At 42.2% G+C, this 23,915-nt stretch overlaps 1 protein-coding gene and 1 long non-coding RNA gene across 13 annotated transcripts in view; one reads left to right on the top strand and one right to left on the bottom strand.

The window, feature by feature from the left end:
• Window positions 1–457: 457 nt before the first annotated feature.
• kif26ba (kinesin family member 26Ba) overlaps window positions 458–23,915 on the bottom strand; it is a 74,130-nt gene continuing 50,672 nt past the window's right edge. For 3 of the 12 annotated variants that reach the window (XM_086071112.1, XM_086071103.1, XM_086071102.1), the window contains 23 exons: window positions 22,499–22,714; window positions 22,066–22,159; window positions 20,320–20,465; window positions 18,896–19,012; window positions 18,018–18,204; window positions 17,705–17,894; window positions 16,058–16,229; window positions 14,727–15,044; window positions 14,479–14,658; window positions 14,194–14,326; window positions 13,860–14,058; window positions 13,531–13,632; window positions 13,265–13,392; window positions 12,857–13,036; window positions 12,524–12,783; window positions 11,718–12,276; window positions 10,642–11,516; window positions 10,337–10,569; window positions 10,116–10,265; window positions 9,709–9,935; window positions 7,343–7,602; window positions 6,711–6,861; window positions 458–4,428 (listed from right to left, as the gene is read on the bottom strand). In XM_086071112.1, coding sequence (XP_085927238.1) covers window positions 4,280–4,428; window positions 6,711–6,861; window positions 7,343–7,602; window positions 9,709–9,935; window positions 10,116–10,265; window positions 10,337–10,569; window positions 10,642–11,516; window positions 11,718–12,276; window positions 12,524–12,783; window positions 12,857–13,036; window positions 13,265–13,392; window positions 13,531–13,632; window positions 13,860–14,058; window positions 14,194–14,326; window positions 14,479–14,658; window positions 14,727–15,044; window positions 16,058–16,229; window positions 17,705–17,894; window positions 18,018–18,204; window positions 18,896–19,012; window positions 20,320–20,465; window positions 22,066–22,159; window positions 22,499–22,714 — 5,226 coding nt within the window. In that variant the 3' untranslated portion in view covers window positions 458–4,279. The remainder of the gene's footprint in view (window positions 4,429–6,710; window positions 6,862–7,342; window positions 7,603–9,708; window positions 9,936–10,115; window positions 10,266–10,336; window positions 10,570–10,641; window positions 11,517–11,717; window positions 12,277–12,523; window positions 12,784–12,856; window positions 13,037–13,264; window positions 13,393–13,530; window positions 13,633–13,859; window positions 14,059–14,193; window positions 14,327–14,478; window positions 14,659–14,726; window positions 15,045–16,057; window positions 16,230–17,704; window positions 17,895–18,017; window positions 18,205–18,895; window positions 19,013–20,319; window positions 20,466–22,065; window positions 22,160–22,498; window positions 22,715–23,915) is intronic. The other 9 variants (XM_086071114.1, XM_086071105.1, XM_086071111.1 and 6 more) reach the window with 8 other exon arrangements.
• LOC147176965 (uncharacterized) lies at window positions 3,438–17,897 on the top strand. Its single transcript, XR_015094351.1, has 5 exons — window positions 3,438–6,679; window positions 6,766–6,885; window positions 7,376–7,568; window positions 16,094–16,258; window positions 17,738–17,897. It is a non-coding gene; the product is annotated as an uncharacterized LOC147176965 (long non-coding RNA).

Genomic DNA, 23,915 nt, shown 5'->3' on the forward strand with positions numbered 1-23,915 from the left:
AGTTTTTCAATTATGTTCCTTTGAAAAGGGTTTACACTCCAGACACGCAAATAAAGCAAGCAATTTCGGCGACCAAATGGGCACAACAGTCGTACAGAAAATGTTCAATTCTCTCAAGCGGTGCAGTGGATGTGACGCAACAGGAAGATCGCAGGTTCACTTTTCACATTGAAGCGCTCGATGCTTTTGTCATCGGTGTTTGAGAGACACTTTGACCTTCAATTGTCAAGTGCCACCTAAAAAAATACTCGTCAATTTAAAAACTCAGTTACGTGCACAGTTTGAGCATTAACACTTCACTCAAATCTAGGGGGGGAAATACTTTTTAAAAAAATTATAATTTTACTTAATAATAATTATAATTAATTATTATTACTAGTATTTTTTTTCACATACCACTAAAGGGAGCCCACTTTGAAAATCACTTTTCAAGAGGATCTGGTCACCCGTTAACGCGCAATTGGCAGATGATATTTGCATGCGTGTACTTTTCCAAATAAGCAAACTCACGTCCAATTTGTTGAATACATTCCTTTATTTACATTCGGCCATCTTGTTTGTCAAAAGACAGTTCCAGCCTTGAATCATGCACGGCGAATATCACACTTGACGCACTTCTGAATTTTCACACCGACCTCCACACGTTTTGTCGACTCATTCGTTCCACAGATTGGCACTTATGACTGACAGAAAGGGAGGGGGGGGGGGGACACACTTGTACAAATAAACTGTCTTGTTTTTTGACATGTAACAATATGATAACCTATAGTTGTGAAATGTGACATCCACTAACTTTAGACAGAGATTTAGCGATTAAGCCATCTCAAAAATGGAGTTGTCTCAACGTCACCATCTTAGCGCACTCGACTGTAGGTAATACTGTTCCATATCTTACAATTCTTAAAAGCATTTTCCACTTTTTCATTTTAGTCTCCAACCCTCAATATGGCCAAAGATGAGTATATAAATGTGTGTACAGTATATTATATACTGTATATACAGTTGAACCTCAAATTATTCATACCCTGGACACATTTGAACTGGAAATGATACAAGAATGTGGCACGTTAAAAGATGGTCAAATATTTCATCTTACCATTGTTTTTTTTCTTTCTTTCTCTTTTTTCCTTTAACACATTTATTTTACATTAGCCGAAACTGGACACATTTTTAACATGTATTCCCCCCAAAATATGTGTTTAGAAAGTAGCATTTTTTTTTCTTCCATATTTCCTATATTGTGTCATTTTCAGCTAAATGATTCAATTAAACAGAAGTATGTCCAGTGCAGGAATTATTTGGCGGTTTGACAGCATATTTATGTATATTTAATGTGTTTTGGCAAAAGCATATACAGTTACCTTTTTTTTTTATCTTAAATGCATAGTAACCTTTAAACATCATAAGGCTTAAATAAATACACATTATTAGCTCAAATAAATAGACTTTGATCCACTATGAGAAATAAAATAGGAAACATTCCGATGTTGCACTCTGTATAAACACATCACAAGGCCAGTGTATCAAACATACTTGAGTGTTTTTCCGCTGTTCCCAGGAGATGACCTCCCGTCTGCCTCCCCATGTGCGGATAAACGACTTTCTCTTAGTCAGCCAGCCATGAAAAGGTCCAAAACCTCACACCGTTTATTTCCTGCTGCTGCTGCTATATGTTTTACGTTATATCCCCTCACTTTGGCATACATTGAACACTGAGAAACAAATCGCTCAGGAGAAGGAAGGGAGTGAAGTATCGAAACCGCTGTAGTGATGTTCAAGATTATGATTTTTTTTTTTTTAAAGGTTATTTCTGACACAAATCACTTTCATAGATTTATATTTGTACAAACATTTAGAGCATAAACATCTCAAGCACCATAGATAAAGGATAGAAAATCATGTAAAAGGCGTGGAACCCAGCAGAGATCACTGCCTCTGAATTTCATCTTTTTTTCCCTAACTTTAGTCTTCTTTTATTTCATTATATATTATTTTTTTTCTTCATAATATGTGTTTGCCCCGACGGCCATAACCACACTTCTGCAACCGCTTAATTTTTTTTGGGCCATTATTCCTTCTTATTCTAATTTCTAAGCTAAAACTTGCAACTTTGTCCCAGTGATCATGTAATACTTATCAAATGACATTATTCAATTAAACGTAAGCTCTATTTTCCATGACTAATAGCTCTTTCATGGCTTACTTCGTGCCTCTGAGGCTTTCACTAATTGCGAAAACGACGTCTGTGAGAAAGCTTCATTAGCCGACGCGTTGCAGATCCGTGACATAATGTCGAGGAAACTGTCATCTCGATTCAACCGCAGACGTAACTGCGAAGACGCGTAATGTCCCCTTAAGTAACGCTGAATGCGGCGCTAAGCTCTACATGGTCCCATTACCTTCGGTTATTATAAAACACGCACATTGACACGTCATTGAGTTTCTTCACAACAACACGGCATACAAATAACAGACAAGCGTCGATCGATGGATGCGCCCTGCGGGCGGGTAAAAAACATTCCTGCGCTGCTTTGTGAACACGGAAAAGCCATCACATCTTTACGACATCAGTGAGCAGCGTAGGAACATTTGACAGTAGAAAGTCGAGCTTAAAACATGACCAAAATAAACAAGAGTTCCCTTTTTTTCTCTCTTTTTTTTTACCTGTTTCATCAAATGTGCTGACTGAAGTTCCATCACATATTTGGTCCTTTTTTAGTTTTATAAATAACCTGATTTTTTTTCTTAAGTTACTAAATTTGTCAACATCTTACATAAGCAGGGTTCAAGTTGGCACGTGAGCTAGCTTGACAGGGTGGCACAAAACAAACAAAATAACGGTTAGCTTTGTAGACCACTTTCATTTTTAATACACAGTGTTGCCTTCAGATGCAAGTGACTCGACTTTGGAAGTTTTCCAGTTGTTCAGAAGATTTCTTTTGCTTTGACATGCTAGCTACATTTGTTTGGAAATGACTTGGTTAGCTTCAAAACTGTTTGACTTGCGGTTAATTTCTGAAAAACTACCGGTTAAACATAAAATGAAGGATTAGAAATTCTGTTTATAAAACAACCACATAACTTTTAAGTCCACTAGCAAAAAAATTAAATAAAAAGTCCACTAGCTTAATGCTAACACGTGATGGGGAATGCCATAAACAGGCTAATAAATAGCATCCATTGGCAGTGTTCCAGTATAACACTTTGAAGGAACGGATATTTAAACACAAACAGCAACACGTGGACAGGCAATATAACAATACATGTTTTCTTTAACTTCAGCTAAAAATGAATAATATCACTGCAGATGTCACAGTAGCGGAGTGTCGCATGATACATCAACTTTTGACAATGTTTCTAAAGTAAAAAAATAAAAATAAATATATATATATATATATATATATATATATATATATATATATATAACGAGTTGGAGTACTATTTTCCTTATTAAAAAGCACATTACAAATTTGTGTTTTGAATTGCCAACGTGGTCGTGAAGAATGTAAATTCATATCTCAAGGCAACATTTTTCTACTTTTGTAATTTGGATTCAGTTAGGATAGGCTCCAGCTCACCTTTGACCATAATGAAGAAAATAGATGGCTAGATCGTAATTGACCTGAATTTACTGTTTTTGTGGGAGCTCAGGTGCACTTGCTGGGGGGCTCGGCTCACACGTAACTTGAACCCTGGGCATAATGATGTTCGACCATATTGACCCACAATTCCACATGGTAATAAATCCATCAAAGACACTCATCTTTTGTATGTTTTACTATGCTAGCACCATACTGTATGTAGACAAATTCAAGAGTATTGTTGAAATGTTAACAAGGCACTTTTTGTCATCGTGTTTATTTGTCCTTCCGACTCTTGACTTGCTCTTGGTCTTTTTTTTTTAATAACTGCACAACAGGGCATGCTGTCGGCCCCAGTTTTTTGTTTTGGACTTCTTATAGAGCCATATATAAGATTCCTATAAATAAATAAAAAAGATGGCAGTATGGTTCCTGTGGCGCCAGTTAGTTGTTTGAAAGCTTCCTCGTAAACTGCTTGCTCAGCTCTTCTGTCTTCCACGTGGACAGACAGAATCTCCCCAATGGCCAGTGAGCTATCTCGGCACATCTCCAATGGATTCATCCGTCACCCGTCATGCTCACATACAAGCGAAGAAGTTTGGATTATTGGCTCAGTCCATCATGAGAACCTTGTTCAAATATCCCAGATGAGAAGCATTTATTTGACAGAAAATGTGCTCCGCCTCCTCGCCGGGCGTCTACCGGTGTCGGGATGACACGTCAAAGCAAGTAATCATCATCAGGTGAGCTTTGCAGAAGTTTACTCGATTCTCCAGTTTGTCCGTCACCGTCTCCAGAGCTTCCAAATACTCCAGCGAGTCCACCTCGTAGACCTGCTGCAATTCGACTGGATGAGGAGAGAAGAGAAAAACAGTCAAGCTTCAGGTTCAAAGGTAGCTTGTTCAAACATGATTTCATATGTGCGTATTATATACTGTACTGTCAGTCGATTACAATTTGTGATCACAAATTATGATTCATAATTAAGCTCAAGATTTCCAAAGTTAACGTAAGTAATTGCTTATTTTTATCCGTTCATAAATGAACAATAAATTACATATTTTTTCACGTTTTTCATACTGTTGTTAATTAAAATAAGTGTGCCAAATATGTTTACCTCATACAAGCATAGTTGTAACTTAATGTATTGATATAGTCTGTGTAATATCCGTGTATAAGCTGCAGCTAGTACCATTCATTTGGAATTGGTCAATCGGTTCCCGGACGCCACCAACAGGCCCACCCAACCAGATGCTTGCATTCTGCCCATTGCGTCCACAGCAACGTTCACTCGATTCTGGTCCGCTCAGCCCACCACTGTTGCCAGCATCCAGATGATGCTTAGATCTTGACACTTCTTAGCGCCCACCAAGGCCACCCACCAGCTGAGTAGGCCCCACCGGCTCCATTCCAGAGCCATGTTTACCAACCCATTGAGAGCCGGAGCCAATTTACTGCCACTAGTTGGCATTAGCATTTCATGTTGAACGAGGGTGACAACAGAGTAATTTCTTTTCAACTTAAGAGTGAATTAATTGGAAAATAAAGTAATTTGTGGACTCCTGCCCATTTTGTTCATTGTAAATTACACCTTGTCCCCAATCTCCACAAATCTATATAAAATGAATGCTTCAGACATCAATGTAATGCCTTTTAATGCCATTTGAGGTTTTAATTTTCGCAAAATCCATTGAATGCTTTTTAATGACCAACGGAAACCCTGTAAAAAGTAGTTAAGTAAATACAAAAAAACACATTAACAATGTCCCAATAGTAAAAATTTGAGCTAAAATTGTACTTTGAACTCAAATTTGTACTATTGTGACATTGACCAACATCTTCGGAAAAATGCTCCGTTTATGTCGCATAAACCTCAGCTGAGTGTTTTGCGTTTTCTCATGACATTTTTCTGACGTATTTATTTCTAAACGTTAGGGGCTCTACATGATGTAACCGTGTACAAGGGAGGGGTTTCATTTGTTCTTTTCCTTTAAATCTGGCGTGACAGCCACACAGTTCTTGACATGACGGAAGCAGAAATTGTTCCAGAAGGGATGAACAACATTGGTGCAGCAGCTTGGTGATGTGATGTCGAGTGACTCGGACTCCTTTAACAGATAAGTCCAAAATGTCACTTAGTGTTTAATTGCGTTGCGATCCAATGAGTGTCAGATCGTTTGCAAGATTTCCATGCACAGCAACGCCATCAGCGATCCTCAATGAGTGTTTCATCACCGGATTAAGTGCTACTTTGTATTGATTTGCAGTGACTCTATCATTGGAGGCCGCAGGATTTTTTTTTGCACCACTTCATCTTTGTAATGAGGCTTTTATGCACTTTAACCCGGCTGTAATGTCTCCCTTATGTGATTGCACCGAGAATCTTCTGGCTCAGTCCGATCGCATTCTTGTTCCCGTCCTCGTTCATCCGAGAGAAAAGCAGCACATGCCGTTTGTGAGCCCTGACGTCTTTGCCCTCACGATGAACCCTCAAGTCATATAGAGCCGCATTTAACACACTTCTCTGCCCATGGCATCCAATCAAGCTTCTCCATTGAGTTGTCAGCCATGATGTTGGCTATCTTAGGATGCTGACCTATCATGATGAGTAAGTCCATCATCACAATTTAAGGGATTTTAGAGGCAGCATTGACTTACTGTATGGTCTGTTCTTTATGTGACACATACTACTCATGGGGTATGTTGACAGGAATGCAATCCAGTACAGTACATGAAGCTGATGTTATAAAAATTATAAAAGTGTATTTAATTTTTTTTTTTTTTTTTTTTCAAATCATGTTAAATGCGAACCAGCATATCCCTGCCACCATTTAAAGTGCCTCTGATTAACCCCACCCACAGGGTTTGGCCAGCCCATGTGATCATATTTGTTTATTTGCTGTGATGTATTCAAAATGAGCAATGTCACTCTTCGGCAGCATGTCCCCCATGGCACGACGAAGCATATAGTCTCATTGCCATGGAGACAGCCTCGGCAGGCCAAATCAAAAACACAGGGCACAAGAGATAGAACGGGGAGGAGATAAGCGTCCGGCAGCATCAGTTCCAGGTCGAGAGACCGGCTGACCAATACCATGGTTAGATTTTATACTGGTCATTTCCACTTACACTCTGCGGTCCATGTTTGAGGCTCCAGCATCAGGTGCTGTTTGGTCTGTTCCAGCTCTTTCTTCAAGCACTGGTATTTGGCTCGCACCTCGCTGATGCGCTGCTGACGGTGCTCCAGCAGTCGAAGCTTGCCACTGACGAACACCGTACCCTGACACACACACACAGTCACAAAGTGAGTACACAAGCTTCTCCAGTACTCACACACTTTCTTACACACTTCACAGACTTGTCTCTATGAAATCTGCTGGCTACTGGGAGGTGGTGAGCAGCCTAAGAGCCGACAGCTGACGTGTGTTTCTCTGAAGGAGCCGACAGCTGACTCTTATTTCATACTTTGCTTTCTGTAAAACAACACTGTGCCATCATTTCAACAAAAATCATATTCTTCTTGGGGCTGCTATGTTACCTCAGGGCCTGGACGGATTTCTAAAAAAGTTTGGCGGAACAACTTAACACCATTTGGCTGCCGATTGACGCTTAACTGAAGATGGTTGATCCACTAGCACAATGACCCAAAGGGTAGAAATAAATCTTCAGCTGAATGTCTTCACCAGAAGAAAATATGCCACCTGGAATAGTCCAGTCAGTCCTGACATCACCTGGTCTGGTTCTGACCTCCTTTATCTCACCTTGGTCCCCACCTTGTCCCTCCTCTTCTGCAGGCGCTCGACATCATCGATCTCATACACCTTGATCTCGAAGGCCTCCGGCGTAACTCCCGGACCTCGTAGGTTTGTGGAGGCGGGCGGCCCCAGTGGTCCGTCCACCCAGCATGCACCTGGGCTGGGGGAAGAGGAAGAGGAGGACGTGGCAGCCTGTTTGACGGAGCGGTGCGGAGATTTAGAGGAGTCCAAGGTCAGTGCCGGAATCAGATGGCGACGCTGGAGACCTAAAAATGTTTGAATTGAAAAGCAGTATAAAAATATAGATATAGAGTGAGAGTGACACTGTGGCTGACATGTGCTGATTATGTTAAGTTTATTCATTTAATATAAGGTGGGTTTTTTTAAAGATGCAGTCTTATTGTGGCACAGAAAGGTCAACGAGACATTTGTATTTCATTATGTTGTAAGAAGCAGCGACACCGACAGAATTAGGCTTCTCGGCTAAAAAAGGTTACACAGTGGAGGGGACATGGGAAAACATGTCATGACAGGTGAATCCAATTAAAGTGCAAGAGAACTCCTGATGGAGAGGTGGTGAACATTCCCTTGCTCATGCTCACATTCCCTCTCTACTCAAGCTCACTTTACTTTCTTGACAGTGAGTATGCTTTCAAAAATGCCAGCGCATCCAGTCGTGACGCCGCCTGGCAGGAGGTGATTCTGCACTCCGGTATCACGCAGAAAAGGTTATTCCAATTTAAATCAATAATCAGGCGCACACCGCGCTGAGCTGCCTGCGTCGAAGCTGATTCGATGCACATATCCAGTGTCAAGCTCAAGTCGTGGCGTGTGATTTGGCAGCCATATTAAGGCTCCTCCGTAATGTGCTCGTGAATGTAGATTCATTATAGCCAGCAGCAGCAGTTCCCCTCTACCATTTCACACATGGTTAGTCGAGGTCACCTTTCCTACCTGACTCCTTGTGCAAGCACATTCACTCACTACACAGCACGCACGCACACACACACACACACACACACACACACGTCTCTTTATTTCTACTTTCACCACTTTTTGACGCCCCGAAGACAATACTTTGTCACTATGTGGACTTTTACAGCTTCCAATCGATCGTTTGAAACACTGGTTGGAAGCTCAGTTCTTTGTGCTGCTTGAAACGCTGAGTGAGCATGTTAGCCTTGCACATGCAAAATAGTAAGATATTAAAATGCTAAATTTGACAGGTTATAATATATCTACCGATTATATAAAATAGTTGAACTTTCACAAGCTACTGATTGTACAAAATTGTTGGACTTTAACAAGTAAATTGAAGAATTATTGCGAGATGAAGAATAGTCAGCTGTGTTCCAATGATGAATGTAGAAGAGCTTTGTAATTAATAATGTACTGTACATGGCAGGGGTGGGCGAACTGCATATACATACGGCCCGCTTCACTCTCTTTAATCAGGCCCACTAAGCATTTTTAATTAATTAAGACTACTGTAAATTTGTTTCATAAATGTTTTTTGTTTTACTTAATTTAATGGTTTACTAAATAATTGCTCAATGAATTACAATTATATCTATTACAAATAACGAAACAAAATGTAATGTAAATGTAAAAATATCTATTACAAATAACGAAACAAAATGTAATGTAATGTAAATGTAAAAAATACACATTTTTAATTTGTAACTTTTTCTTTCTTTTTTTTACATATACACATACATTAAAATTGTATGTATTTATTTATATTTATAATGTATTTATTTATTATTAATGCGCTGGTACATAATGATTAATAAATAAAGCCCATCTTGGCAGAGTACACCTTTGTCGTTACTTCACTGTTAGCCTCTGACACCGTCCGAGCGCAAAGGTAATTTGCAAACATCGACGCTGGACCAGAGAGACAAAGCCTCCCAGGTTAGCTTAGCGCAACACGAATGGATGAACTTTCTCAAAAGCAGAAAAAAACCCTCGGCTCTCTTTGACCAGGGTACGACAAGGGATCCTGGAAGTTAGTTATTTTTAAATTGATAAGAAAAAACTTTTCATAGGTCGATGTGGCTGCGCATACGGTGTCCACATGTCCACTTAGACATGTAAAAAAATAAATAAATATGACGCTCAGTACTTTGGATAACAGATGGTTTTACCATTATGATCAAGTTGAACTCTTCATTTTTTGGGATTATGATAACTTTATGGCATAAAGCCCTGCATGCAATAGTAAGCCACCAGTCCCTCCGCAATTGTCCATTCAAGTAAGTAAGCATGAATGTCATTAAAAACGTAATAAGCTTGAAAATTGCGCACTGGGAATGTGTTTCTTTTGTTTTGTTTTTTGCACAATCCTGCTAACAAGCAGTCAAACACCTCACCTCCTAAGTGTCCAGTGTTGCCCCGGTTCTTCTTGTTGCTCTTGGAGCTGCGTCTGGAGGAGGTGGTGGCCGAGCTGTGCTCACTGAGCGAGTCTTGAGCCGAGGAAGTACTTCCTGTGTTCTCACTGCTGTCTCTTAGCATGCTCTCGTAGCCGCTGCTACCTCCGCTGTGGTAGAACAAGGCCGTCTTCCCCATGGCCGGAGGCAGTTCGCCACTCAATACGCTGCTGTTAGATGCCAAAATAAGATTAAAAATGGGCCCCACCAATGAGAGACCTTGCAAGAAAAGCCTTCATATGTTCGTTGGATTAAAGCATTTTACTGAAGAAACTGGATTAAGGTGAAACATCCAAGAAGAAGTTCAATTATCAATGATTGACAGTCTAGGTAGACAGCTGTTCAAATACCTGTTGTCGCTGGCATGTCCGCTGCTGCATCGATGTGGTTTTCGTGGAGCCGTAATCTTGCTGTAGGGAGAGGGAAGGCTTTGGACAGCTGCTGCTCTTTCCTCCCCTGGACCTCCAGCAACACCTCCTCCTACCAGTGCCCCTCCACTACTACGTAACAAAACATTTTCGTATCACTAACTCAAGAGAAAAAAATCATCAATAGGTTAAAATTCACCAACCTTGCCCCTCCAATCCCTTTCTCCTCTGCTGGATCCGCACCTCCTCCCTGGGCATGATTCCTGGAACGTGAACCGCCACTTCCTTGGAGAAGCTCTGAGATGCGGCCGTTGACAGCCCGCAGGGGCATCTTGGCAGCTAAACTTCCCCCTCGACTGCGGCTCAGAGACTGCGTAGACCAGGATGCAGGAGAGGGTCCCTGCTGCTGCGCAGGGCCCTGCATGGTGGTTTGCGGCTGTGGAAACAGATACGAGATACAAGGATTAAGGCACTGTATTGATGCAGCCTTGATACAAATGAATCATACCTTTCCATTAGGGGGAAGGCTTGAGCTTCTACTGGAAGCTTGGCTCAGAGACTTGGTAGAAAAGCTGAGAGTCTTGGTGCTGGAGGTAGACAGACTCCTGGCTTTGGGACTGCTGGTCATCAGCAGCTTACTGACAGCTGAGATCTTGGACTGACCGCTTGATTTGGCAGGCGACTGCGGCGCACTGTTCGTACCAGGACTACCTCCACTGGCGTTACTGGCACGAGTGAGGCTGCGGCCTGTACGAGGTATGGTGCCGTCACTCTTTGCTCCTCCCCCTCGGAGGCTCTCAGCCCTTTCCAGGGAGAAGCAGTCATAGTGATGCGAGCCATTGTGGGCTCGGCCAAGGGAGTTAGTTCTGCTTGCAAGTTGCTCAAGCTTAGCACTAAAGAGTCTACTACTGTCTATACTGGAGCCACGTTGTCTGGTGCCACATGTATCATCTGTAGAGCTGCCCAACACCGAGACCTCATGGATGGGCTGATGTAGTGGACTTGCTGCCCTGTTGCGTAGGTCAAGACTGGACTTACGTACAGGTGGCAAAGGCGGGATCCCTCCCTTCTTGTGGGAGAAAAAGCCTTGTTTTCCAGTCGATCCCCGGCGGTCAAGTGTGGCACGGGGACTGCAGGGAGTTGAAGAGGTGGCACCAATATGCTTGTACTCCGTTGTGTTGTCTAATCCGTCTTGGCGGTTCAGACGATGCCAGGCACGAGGTAGACTGGCGGTTCGATGAATTTCTGGGTTGTAGTTATCAGCCAAGCATTCTCCTTGGGCAACACCAGTGACCATCTCACAACCATCCACCACTCTCTTGAAGGAGTCTGGAGATGACACCACTTCACCGCCTGAACTAGAGCCACCATGATCTTCAACTGCTGACAAAAGAATGGGAAATCAGTTATCCAAATTGTAATCAACATTCCAGTTACCTCCAGCAAGGTCGAACTGAAATATGAAACAGGCTATTTCTTAGAGGATGTCTAGTCCTGCTAACTAATCAACCAGCCAATAAAGATTAAAGAATACAAAATGTATAATTTTGCATTTGGTGTGGCAAAAAATAATAATAATCTCACCATCCCTGCAGAAATTCTCATGGTTCCCATTGCCAGTTACTGGCCTGACTTCCTCATTAGACCTCGCATCTTCCAGACCACGCATTAGCCAAGGGTCCTCAAAGCTCATCTCACTGGAAATAGAAGCTAACTGCTGTGTGTTGAATTTTGTTGGTGAGGAGCAGATAGCAGGTTTGATAGCTACACAGGGAGGAGCCTTAAAAGTGGAGAGGTTTCCAAGGGCTGTCAAAGACTGGATGCTCGTTTTGGCCATAGATGGAGGCATTTTTCTCAACCTGACCTTGGTTGGCGTTCCCTTCTCCCCTTTGTTCTCCAACAGCGCTCCCTCCACACTCCCTCTAAAACCTCCACTGCTTCCATCGTCTCCTGACACATCCAATCCTAAGGAAATTTGGTTGGATTCAGCCAAGGCTTCCCCTTGAGGACTTTGGGACTGGCTGAAGCTGTGAAGCGAGTGATCCCCCTCACTGCACCCACTCAGATCACTCATCCAGGAGGAGAAAGGGGTAATCACCGAGGCTATCGTATCCCCCTCCATGCGCAGCTTGGCCATTGCCACCTGTAGAATAAATTGACACTGATGAAGAAATGCTAGCAGGATCATTTCATCCCTGATGAGTCATGGATTTGGTAGGACCTTCATTTTGGAATACAAATACGTGTTGGTCAAACTTAGATGTGTATTTGGGCAATATATGTAGCAGTTTGTGCCCAAATTAGGTAGAAGTTCTGGCACCGCCTCTATATTTGTTTCACTAGGTTTTCATTAGGTGTGCTTTTGTGATCGCAGAGTCAACCACACCAACCTCTGCCATGGCAACAACTTCTGTAACCCCAGAGCTTGTTGCAATCACATGGTAGCGCTCCGCATCTCCATCCTCAACGGGGCTTGTGAGGACTCCACTTGGGTGGGCGTCCTCAGAGCAGCAGTCACTATTGAAGCTGATAATGCTTGGCGGGCGACAGGTTAGACGCTGGGTCATCATGAGAGCTGTGTCATCAAGTGCCTCTTCTTCTCCTGCAGCCTCTGTGTATACTGATAGATCATCACACATTATGTGATGTCCTGAAGTGGTAAAATGTGTCATTTCAGACCTCGAAACCCTTCAGTTGTAGAAGCAGAGAGGCATTTCACTCACCATCCCTGTGTGTATCCAAGGGTATCGGAGGGACGTCATCGTCGCAGAGTGTTTCTGCAGAGCCCAAGCTGGCAGACAGTGATGGAGTTGGATCTTTGACTTGTGGACTCATCCCAACAGGGGATGTTCTGGACAGTGGGCACTCGGTGGAGGAACGACCGCTGTCTGCAGCCAGACTGTCTGCATTGCAGAAAACATATTGATGGAATGAATTCACTATAGCTATGCAATTGACTGGCTACTAGTCATGTGGCAATTTTCTTGACTTATGACGAGAGGCAGCGTCCACCCTCGACTGGTCAGCAGCCAGAAAGACTATGACCATTTGGATTTATAAATGTAAATTTTCTACCACTAAAGCTAACGGTTTGTAATAAAAAATTTATCAGAAGATGCGTAAAGACATACTGTCTGAGGTCAAAGCTTCTGGTGCTTGTCCATCCTGAGCCAAAGTATGTGAAGACGGTGGGGATGTTGCAGGTATCACTCCTTTCTGAGTGTACACTTTACACCGCTGAGACGGTGAGGATGGAGGCCTGTGGACACAGAAGTTTTACTTCATTTTCGTTTATATAAGCTCACATGCAAATACTCCTTTGCATCATGGAACACTGAATACAAGATGCTTATCAATCAAGACTGTGCTTCACTTCATTATAGATATTGAACTTCACCTGTATTCTGAGGTTTTTGTCAGGCTAGCGATGCCAAGGCGAGGGGAACCAAGTGGCCGTGTCTTCCCCTCAGTGTTAACTCCCAGGGCCAGACTCTCACGACTGTCCAGATAAGAAGATATTCTTTTTTTAAATGACAAAATACCTTCAGAAATTTGGGATCAATTACAAAAGTTTATCAGTTATTAGTTTACATAATCAAAATGATAATGTCCATTGTTGGTTGCCACTGTAGCTATATTTTAGCTTGTTATTGTGGTTTTAGTTTGAACTGCATACTGTGAATGCTTCATGGGAAGTGTTAATGTGATAACTCAATCTGGTCCCACCTGTCCTGCTGGTGAGAGGACTTGGCCCTGTGCAGAGGGTTCGAGGTGTTGCTTCCTGCAACATTCCTACTCCCAGACATGAGGGTGGACCCGCAGCTCTGTGCCAGACTGTGGATCATAGTCTGAGCCAGCTCCGCCTCCTCCACCACCTCCTTGATATCTTGCAGCTGCTCATCATTGGTCTTTCTCCTCAAAGTTTCTGTTGAGGAGGAAGAGAGTTGGACTGCACTTCCTGTTACGTTGATCATATTGTTGGTTGTAGATCGTTTGCAGACGGAGAGAAAAAACGACTCCAATGTCACTAGTATATATTATTTTAATGCAAATAATTCACCTTTTTTGGCCTCTGTATCCAACGGAGCAGCAGATGCATTCTCAGCAGGAGCAACTGAGCCCTCAGAAGGTAAACATGGATCTTTGGATTCTTGTTTACAGACTGGAACCTCCTCAAAGGGAAACTTTGCCACCTGGGCAGAATGAATGACAAAACATGTGTTAGTTTGACACTGATCTTGGTTGTGTTATAGACATTTAGCAGTTCTCAAATAAAGTAAATCCTCAAAAAGGCTTCTAAATGATGCCCTATCTCCAAAGCGTCTGTGTAATATGTACTCTTTACCTCCTCACTGCCATCAATGCAGTCCAGTCTCTCCTGCAGCTCAGCAAAGGTGTTACATTTTAGGCACTCGGCCCCCTCCTCAGGCACGGGGGCCAATTGCTGTCCTAGTATCGTCTGAGAGGACTGTGCCTGAGATGGACCACCTTGCTGGTCTTGACTCTCGGGCCCAGGCTGTACCTGCTGAAGTAGAACTTGAGGAATAAATCTCCTCATCGTTTATGCTGGATCATGACCTAAATGTCACTTACCTTCTGGACCGTCTGACTTTGTAGCGTCTCTGATTTTGCTCGCAGCAGGGCGGGAATTATCGGCACAAACTCCGGCGGACCCTCGTTGTCTGTCAACTCTCGATCTGACACGGCAGCCCCGTTGGGACCCACGTAGATGACGGTGTCACATGACTGCTCGCTGCTGGAGTATTGCTCGTCCTGGTCGCTAGACAGGCGCAGTAGCGGGAGGTCAGAGTTGGGGTCACCGCGGTGATGGAAAGGCCGCAGATGAGTGGGCCGACGCATGCGACCCTCTTCACAGGAGCTCTCGCCTCCAGAGGAGCTGGAGGTGTACTGCTGAGGACAGATGACAGGCACACAGAAAATGCTATTTTTCTACGAGGTGTTATTTTCAATTCGCACTTCCCAGGAGAGTGTCAAAAAAAGAATGAACAATTTTATTTCTAACAATCTTCAACAAAGAAAATGATAAAAATATCTCATCACTGTTGCAGCATTATCGCTCATTTGATCATCCCAATTTAAGAACAGAGAATGTTTCTTATTCTGATGACGGCAATTGTCTTTTGTTTTTATTTTTGGACAAAAGAAACATTTTGCAATTTTGTTCTTTTATTGAGTAACTAAAACTTTTTGGGGAAGGGAGCACAGTGTTATCTTATGTTAATAATAATTAAATGAATACATTTAAAAATATATATTTTTTCCCCATCCACACCAAGGGCCCTATTTTCGTGCACATCCCAAGTCTAGCGCAAAATGAAATCTAACGTTGCGCATGGGTGGAATTTTCTTTCTTAACGTATTTTTGTATACAAGTGCAGGTAGAAAAGTGCATTTGTGTCATTGTGGGAGTAAACGCAGGCCAATTTACTTCATGGCAAATGGAAGCAGATCCATTCATTCACTTTTAAATTCAGCGCAGCAGAGGTGCGCATGCATAACTGTGGACCCAAAGGAGTGTTTTCATAAATATAAGAAAGTTAATGATAATGTGCTCTATTTGATTGATTTGATTTCTACACTGATTTAGAGGGTTTGGTGCACGCTGTTGTCATACTTACGAGTGAAATACGACGACATTCACTACACATATCAGCAGAACTCAGAATGGCTGCCTGCGATTCGATCAATTTCACCAAAATTGTGTTACACCACCTGCACCACATCTTAGACCTGGTTTCACCTGTCTAGTCTAGTCTAAGATGGCTTCCCTGACCCACAGAGCAATATCATAACATGCTTTTTTCATCACAGAGCACCTTCTGGACGTATAGTGAGTGGTACACCACTCCAGCTAAGTTCTATTTGAAATGTAATGAACGAAGCAAATATTTTTATTGACTCACCACGGTAACCTTAGTTTTTTTCTTCTTCATGCGTAGGACGCGGGATGCGATCTGGATGGTGGAGAGGCTTTCCGAAAAATCCACCGGCGAGGCCGAGATGTGAGCAATCATGGTGGTGCGGCAGTTCATGTTGCCTAGCGACTCCCTCAGCAACATGGTCAGCTTGCTGTCCCTTGTGATACACGCAGGTGATAGCACACGGTATGGGCTCGATACGTTGAAGATGTCGTTCAAAGAGTTATTCATAGTGTCGGTCACAATTTAAGACTCCAAACATTTTTTACTAGTAGATTATGCTAAGAGCTGAGAGGGAGAACAGATTAGAGAGGCAAACTTAATGCTAATCATTCTGTTCTATATATGGATTAGTACAAGTAAGCATAAAGGTTTTAAGAGAAGCACTGTGGATATTTTGCAGACTAATATTAGAAGTGTCTCTTTCTCTTTAAAAGATTAAACTTGTAGACTGGAGAATGAAAGTACAGTGGGTTTTAAGGGAAATGTAGAAGTGTGTGTATACAAGACATGTGCCTTGATTATAGATCTGCTGCTATCTCCCTTTAAAAACACACACGTCTTTCGGGCATATCTCTTGAAAACACATTTGCATTCAAATAAATTAGTCTTGACCTCTTCTCTTTATCCTTACTGCCCCAGGGTTCAACTACTCCTCTCTCTCTCTCCCTCCCTCAGGGAGTAAAGTAACTAAATTCGTAAGCCTTCGTTTAAGTGCAGGAGACAGCTTTAATATGCAGTGAGCGTCGCTATTCAATGTATAGTATGTGGCTTCCAGTCAAACATGGCCAAAGCCTCACCAAACACATTCAATAATGACTTGCTATCAAGTAATCCCACATTATAACCCTGAAGTGACGTGCTCTCACTCGAGTCTTGTGGAGTCTAAATCCCCTCCCAATCCCACTTTAGCTTGAGCCACCAAAGTAAAAATCCAGCTTCAATGAGCTCGTTTTGCCATGTAAATGTAAGTGCTGGTGATTTAATTAACCCAGCGTGGTGCACACAGCCACGTAGCCTCAAGAAGAAGGCAGGAAGGAAGGTAGAACAAGGACACAGAACTAAGGGAATGGTGGATACGAGAGAGAGAGAGATTTGCATAGTGTTGCACCGCTAATGCATACTGAACAATGTTTGCTTTTTTGCTCTTTTACCGTTTGTCCTCAGCCTTTTGTTGGCCTCTCGTCAACTATTTATCTTTCTAGCTCCTTGTAGCGCTCATCATTAAACCACACTGATGAATATGCAACAGCAGGTGTTGTTTCTGACAGTGACTCCTTAAAACCTTGAGGGGGAAACCTGCCAGTTTGCTTTCTTCCAGTCCGGCTCTCTAAAATCGTATTCTCCCGTTAGCCTCGTGCACTGAAATACCTAAATATTTCAGTCCTACAGTACATTAAAACCTTCTTCTTCTTTTTTTTTGTTGAAAATATGTTCATGGCCAACATCCAATATATGCCTTGCATTGGGGCTGATAACCAGTTTAGGGTGGAAATTATGCACTTCTCTTGCCTCATAGAAGCTAAAAGGGACTTTTGTGGCATGGTTTAATTTTACGTTTCTACACATTAAATCATCTCATCACATCTTCCTGTCTGCTCTCATATCCTGTACTTCCACACTGAAGCTTACTTGTATGGGATGTGTTTGCTCCCGTTGACCAAGGCCAGGATCACGTTGCCGAGGGCTGACAGGGAAAGGCACAGAGGCGCCGAGCCGGGCGAAGAATTCTCCCTGCCTTTCCCGTCCGTTCCGCCTCCGAGGACGCCAACATCGCAGCTGCCCAGGTCCAGCAGATGGAGACGACTGCGGCCTCCCGACACTTGAAAGGTGCCGTAGTCAAAAGTGGACGAAGAGTTTAGGAGATGAGCAAACGTTTAAAAACAAATGCTTATGGTCCAAAAAGTTTCAGAATCCTTTTTTGATTGGTGAAATGAGAACTCACTTCCTCCCTTGCCTGTCTTCTCCATGCGGTATTGGTAAATGTGCAATGTAAACAGCATGTGGGAGTTCCTGTGGTCTTCTTCGGTGGTGTCGGGACGTTGGCTGCTGTGGCGAGCCGCAATTGCCGCATCTAGGAACCAGGCTGCCTTCTCTGGTGTCGGCGCACGCAGTTCAGACTGGTTCTGGAGCTGCGGTGAGGATGGGAAAAGAGGAATGAGGTTTTTTCCAGTTTCATACTGTGCCCCCCCCACACTTTTTTTTTTTAAAGGAACAGATTGAGCCTTTTTTTGTTTCTTGGATGGGTTGTGACTGTGATGGCAAATTCCTTGTGTGTTTTCCACACATACTTGGCCAGTAAAGATGATTCTGATTTAAGAAGACAGCCAGCCAGACAAGAAGGGAGGGTAACGTATTGAAGTTTAGATGCATGCGCTTGTATGATTGGCATATTCAATTATCACCTTTCTTGTGTGTGCGCGCGTGTGCGTGTATGTGTGTGCTTTACTGCAGGGTATCATTTCTGATGAGATTATGTTAGATTAGTGGGGGGGGGATTACACAGATGTGCTTGTATCAGACCCCCCTAATCCCTTTACCATATAACATCGGGGACACACACACTTTCGTTTGTACTATTTCCCTGCAAGAAATGATCACAATAATTGTAATAAAAAGTATTATATAATTAATATAATCTCTCCATGCTTGAGTGGGTTTTTCTCCTGCTTCTGCTCACAGTTCAACAAACATGCTTTGTTAGGTTCATCGAAGACTCGAAATTGTCCATAGGTGCGAATGTGATTGTGAATGGCTGTCTACATGTGCCCCGTGATTGGCTGATTCTCACGCACGCTCATGCATGCACACAGGTGCATGTACCTGCATGCCACAGATGGGGTCCTCACACAGGTAGACTCCAGGTGACTGTCCATCCTGCAAGCTGCCAGTGGCCACCTCAGAAAGTAAATCCTTTAGGTTCTCCTCTTTGCCCCAAACCTTTTAACGCACACCCATAGAAACAAACAGTAAAGCTATGTCCAGTATCGTATCATTGACTTAGCATACCATACCACCCACTTTATTTATGGCCCATTTAAAACGACAAAGTTGAACCAAAGTGTTGTAGACAGAACAAACAAATAACACATACAAAACATAAATCATACATTGTGTTACACGAGCAGTCATGCAGGCTGTGTTTTAAAAGCTAAAGATTGGACTAAAACTGTGTCTTTGGTTGTAATTTAAACACCTACAGAGTGGAGGCTTGCTTAACATTCAGGGGCAGCTCATTCCACACGTTTGGAGATGCCACATTAAAAGCCTGGTCTCCCCTAAAATTCAACCTGGATTTTGGGACGATCATAAGAAGCTGATCAGAGGACCTGAGGGACCTTGAGGGAACGTAAGGTTCCAATAGGACAGAGAGATGGCAGGTTGCCAAGCCATTTAGGCACTTAAGACAAGCAGTGCAGGTACCAAACACCATGACTTTAGTTGTGTTATTATTGAAATTCAAAAAGCTTAAGGCCAGCCATGCCTTGACATTTTCCAGGCATGCAAATCAAAGTTTTGACTTTTTGAGTCAGGATTGTTTTGCTACAAAAGCAGGTAGATTTGACTGTCATATGCATATCATTGGAAGGGGATGATACTTTTTCTAAAAATGGATCTTAGGGAAAACAAGTACAGCATATAAAATATAAAATTGGTCCAAGAATTTAACCACTCCACAATGGAGAGACGCCTTGGAGGATACAGCGACTTGATTCTTGCAATGGCTTTTTTTCCTTCTTTTTTGGGGGTAGAATTATTTTTTTTTAATCATAAAGAACTAATTAACACTTTCACTGTCTGACTAAAGGCAGTTTTAGGTCTGTTTACGCCCCACTGTTTTTAGCTGAAAACTACTCAAATTGGGATAGTTTGGGTTGGTTTGTTTGCATATTTTGGGAACCTAAAAATGCCAACACTTGAAAAGTGTCTTTCAACATGTAGGTTTTTAAAGCTTTTTCATGATTTTCATGTCAAAACTGAAAACAGTCGTCTGTGAAAATAAATGGCACATACATTAAATTCTAAAAATAGTCAGCATGCAACTGTGCATGTTTGTAGTGTTTGTCATAATAATGTCTAACAAAACCCAAAGGAAGAACTTGTCTATTTATGACAAGCAGAAGCCCAGATTTGCTTTTCCTTCTCTGTAAACACACCGCAGTGTGTCCAGTGCCACCATTTATCTACTGTGACCCTGCACCTGGTACACCAAATAGTGGACCAATATGGAGTGGCGGACCACTTACCTCAACTGCGGACACACGGACAGAGAAGCGCGCCCCTGTTTTCTCCCTCCTCTCATTGATGAGCTTAAAGAGCCAGGAGATGGCACAGGGGATGATACCGAGCGTCTGCAGGGAGTCATGGCGGCCAATCATAGTGTAAGATTTGCCTGGTTCAGATAGACAGACAGACAGACAGTGGGTGAAATTCAATGTGAATGAATTGTGTTTTTCCCCTTGGGCACACACATGACAGACACACCAGCTGTGTCGGGAAATCAGAATCCACACAAAAAATGTGTGACACCCTACTGAAGTCTTATAAGGACATAAACAGCCAGTCATGTGAAATGTGTGTGATTTTGTTCTGCAACACAATGGAGGATCAAGGACTTCTCTCTTTCCGCATATACCGCAATATGATGAAAAAAATGTATATGATTGATTTTGTATGAATAGGTAAGGTTTTATTAATCATTTTTAAAAGAGAAATTTGGTGCAGATTCTCAATTCTCGAACAATAATAATTATATATATTACGACCAGACATAAAAATGAAGTTCTTGCACGTGTGTGTCAAGTCACTAATATTGATACTAAATTGATTGACCCCCTGCAGTCTCTAACCTTCACGAGTGTTACACTGGTATGCGTGTGTTGAAAAAAAGTGAGACAGTATACAGGATGTGCATGTAACATCTAGATTTGAATATTCATTAACTGCTGTCTGTAGTTTAACACATTCATCCCAGCTTTGAAAAAAAAAAAGGGGGCCTTGACGGTTGCTATAGTGATTAGCTTAACTATGTAGGCTTCAAGTAAAAGTATAGTATGTATTTATCTTTTTTAAATCACATACTGGAAAATGTTGCATGGACTGGATTAGATGCGGTTAAATGGAATAATTCACTGAAATGTAACGCAAAGGGGGAAAAAGGGGGAAACGACATTTAGGAGAGGTTACTTGAGAAAAGCCCATTTCTGTTCTATGATATAATTTCCTATGTTTTCGTATAAAACTGCGTTGGAATTGATAGGAAACAGACATTTTTATTTATGAAATGTCATGAACATTACACATTTTTAGCATGTCTCAAGGTTTGTAGAGTTTATTGTTGCATTTCTTTTGTTTATATTTTTTTTGACACAGAGCCCACGATAAAGGGCTCAGTGTGTTACTTTCCTTATTTTAATTAGTGAAAAAGTTAATGCCCTCGTAATGCAGCCTCATTACTATGGATGGCCGTAGGGGGACCACATCAGCGCTCATCTGTTGTTACGGCCGTTCGAACTGGGGAGGTCGGCACGGCGCGATATCACCTCGTAGAACAGTAATATTGATTGAAACAGCAACGCCAACTGCTGTTTGATGGATTCGACCACGATATAAAACGGCTCACTTATCATTTATCAAATACAATTGAGCAGTGACAAGCATAAGCCCGTCTTAACACAGCACGGGTTGACCCAAGGTTGTCCATCATGCATATTTATATTCCAGAACATTGGTGTCGAGTTTTAGAAGCAATGTCCTATGAGGTTATAGGCTTTAATTGCGAACATGCATGTTGGTTGTAACATCTTTTAGTCTTGTCGTGAGAGGTCCCAACCCATTTAAGATTGCCTTCAGGAAGATTAGGAAGACAGAAACGGAGCAGGCCCAGAATGACACACTAATCCGCTTCCTTCTCGTGTTGATCGATGAGGGCCAGCCAAGGCGCACACTCTTATTTTGTCTAGCACATGTGTGCGCGCGTGTGAGCGTCTTACCCAGCTTGGAGTGTCCAAAACAGAAGACACATCCATCTGCTCCATTCACGACTGACTGAATCACCTCAGCAACCGTTCCCGCGCACACTTCCGCCTAGCAACAGGTAAGGCAGGGCAGTCATGAAGAAACCAATTAGAGCTGAGGTCAAAACCTGATGTAGGGTTAGCATTTAACATGCTCGTGTTGCTACATAAAAATAAAAAAACTGGAGAGAGAGAGCGAGAGAAACAGACAGATACAGACATACAGTCGATAGATACGGTAGGTAGATACAGTGCATAGATACTGTAGATACATACAGTAGATAAGTAAAGATACGGTACATAGATTCGAGATAGGTAAAATAAGATAGATAATAGGTAGGTAGATGGATAGATAGATAGATAATGGGTCTAAGGTTAAGATCCTGATTACTGGGCCCAACCCACTTACCTGCGACGAATCAGGAGGGAAGGCGGCGTCGAAGGTAAACATCTTAGGAGGGACGTGGCTGGACCCCGCTCTCTTCTGAGAGGCGGCGCTTGGCGTCTGATTGGCTGACGGTTCCATGATGGTGATCTGTTTTTTCCTTGGGTCCACCTTTAGGAAAGAACTGGACTCTGCCGCATCAGACTGAGACGCCGGACACACACGCACCATCACTTTCACCTGAGGGCCAGCAAGAAGAAACATATTTAGGTGTTAATGACACCTGCACAATTCTACCAAATACAAATTCCTGCCTTTACCAAAACCTAGAAATTATGAAGACAAAGTATGAAGCTACTCACAAACAAATGGCTGCTATAAAGTGCTATAAATCCAATATATCCTGTAAATCTCCTTTATTATTCTCCCTTTCTAGCCCCCACCCCAAACCACCATTCCCCACTTATCTTTACTTAACGGCAAAAATCCACTAAAAAGCAATTATTCCATTCCACCCACTCGCATCAGAAAGTGTTAGCAGCCTTAATTTAAGCGGATGACAGCTGCCATTGTTTGTTTTGATAGCTGAGGGCGCAACGCACTTCGTCATCACTTTGGATTGCTCGAGACATACCACGAAACGCATTCCACAGTCTTAAAAAGATTTTGTAATTCATGTGTAAATGTGTTTGCTTCATCTTCAAAAATACTCGAAGACGACACAAGAGACAATATATAGTGAACGTAGTGGTCGACTTGCAATATTGATGCATTGGCGCGACGTCCTCTGTTTTGATATGAAATATTCAATATTGATAAGAAGCTCGACATTTGTGATGACATTGCCTATGATTGATTGTAAGTTTTGAATGACGTGCATTTTTATGATTGTTATTTGTTAAAAGAAACATTAATGTCAATGTTGTCTTTTGCTTAAAGAGGGTTGAGAACACCACTGAATCCAAACGTCAGAAGGTGGAACATCCAAAGCTACGATCATACTGTGAAGTTTCTATTTTAAGTCATGCTATATGAATTAAAATTAATGATTTAATTTGATTTCTTATGTTATTTAATTTGTTAAAATTAGATAAATGTATCGTTTATTATTTTAAAAATAATACATCGTAAATTTAAACTGCTTTTATTCATTTTGAGTGGAATAAAATGGCCCAAAAAATCAAGGATGTGTGGACGTCGTTCAATTTTCCTGAGACTGATTGAGACAGAATCAACAACATCGCCGCTCCATTTTGCCTCAATGGCTTCAAGACGTGATTAATCAACAATCATTTCCACACAATTGTCAGAATGCCTAATGATCAATTAATCAACCATTATGCCGTTGGCTACTGTCTATGAATATAAAACAACTTTTTATTCACTTTCAACGCATCATTTCACAACCGAGGGATAAAAACAATAAGGGAGCCGAACAAGG

The sequence above is a fragment of the Leptonotus elevatus genome, chromosome 3 (assembly GCF_054856555.1).
Source record: "Leptonotus elevatus isolate MCC_2025b chromosome 3, RoL_Lele_1.0, whole genome shotgun sequence".
Lineage (NCBI taxonomy): Eukaryota > Metazoa > Chordata > Actinopteri > Syngnathiformes > Syngnathidae > Leptonotus > Leptonotus elevatus.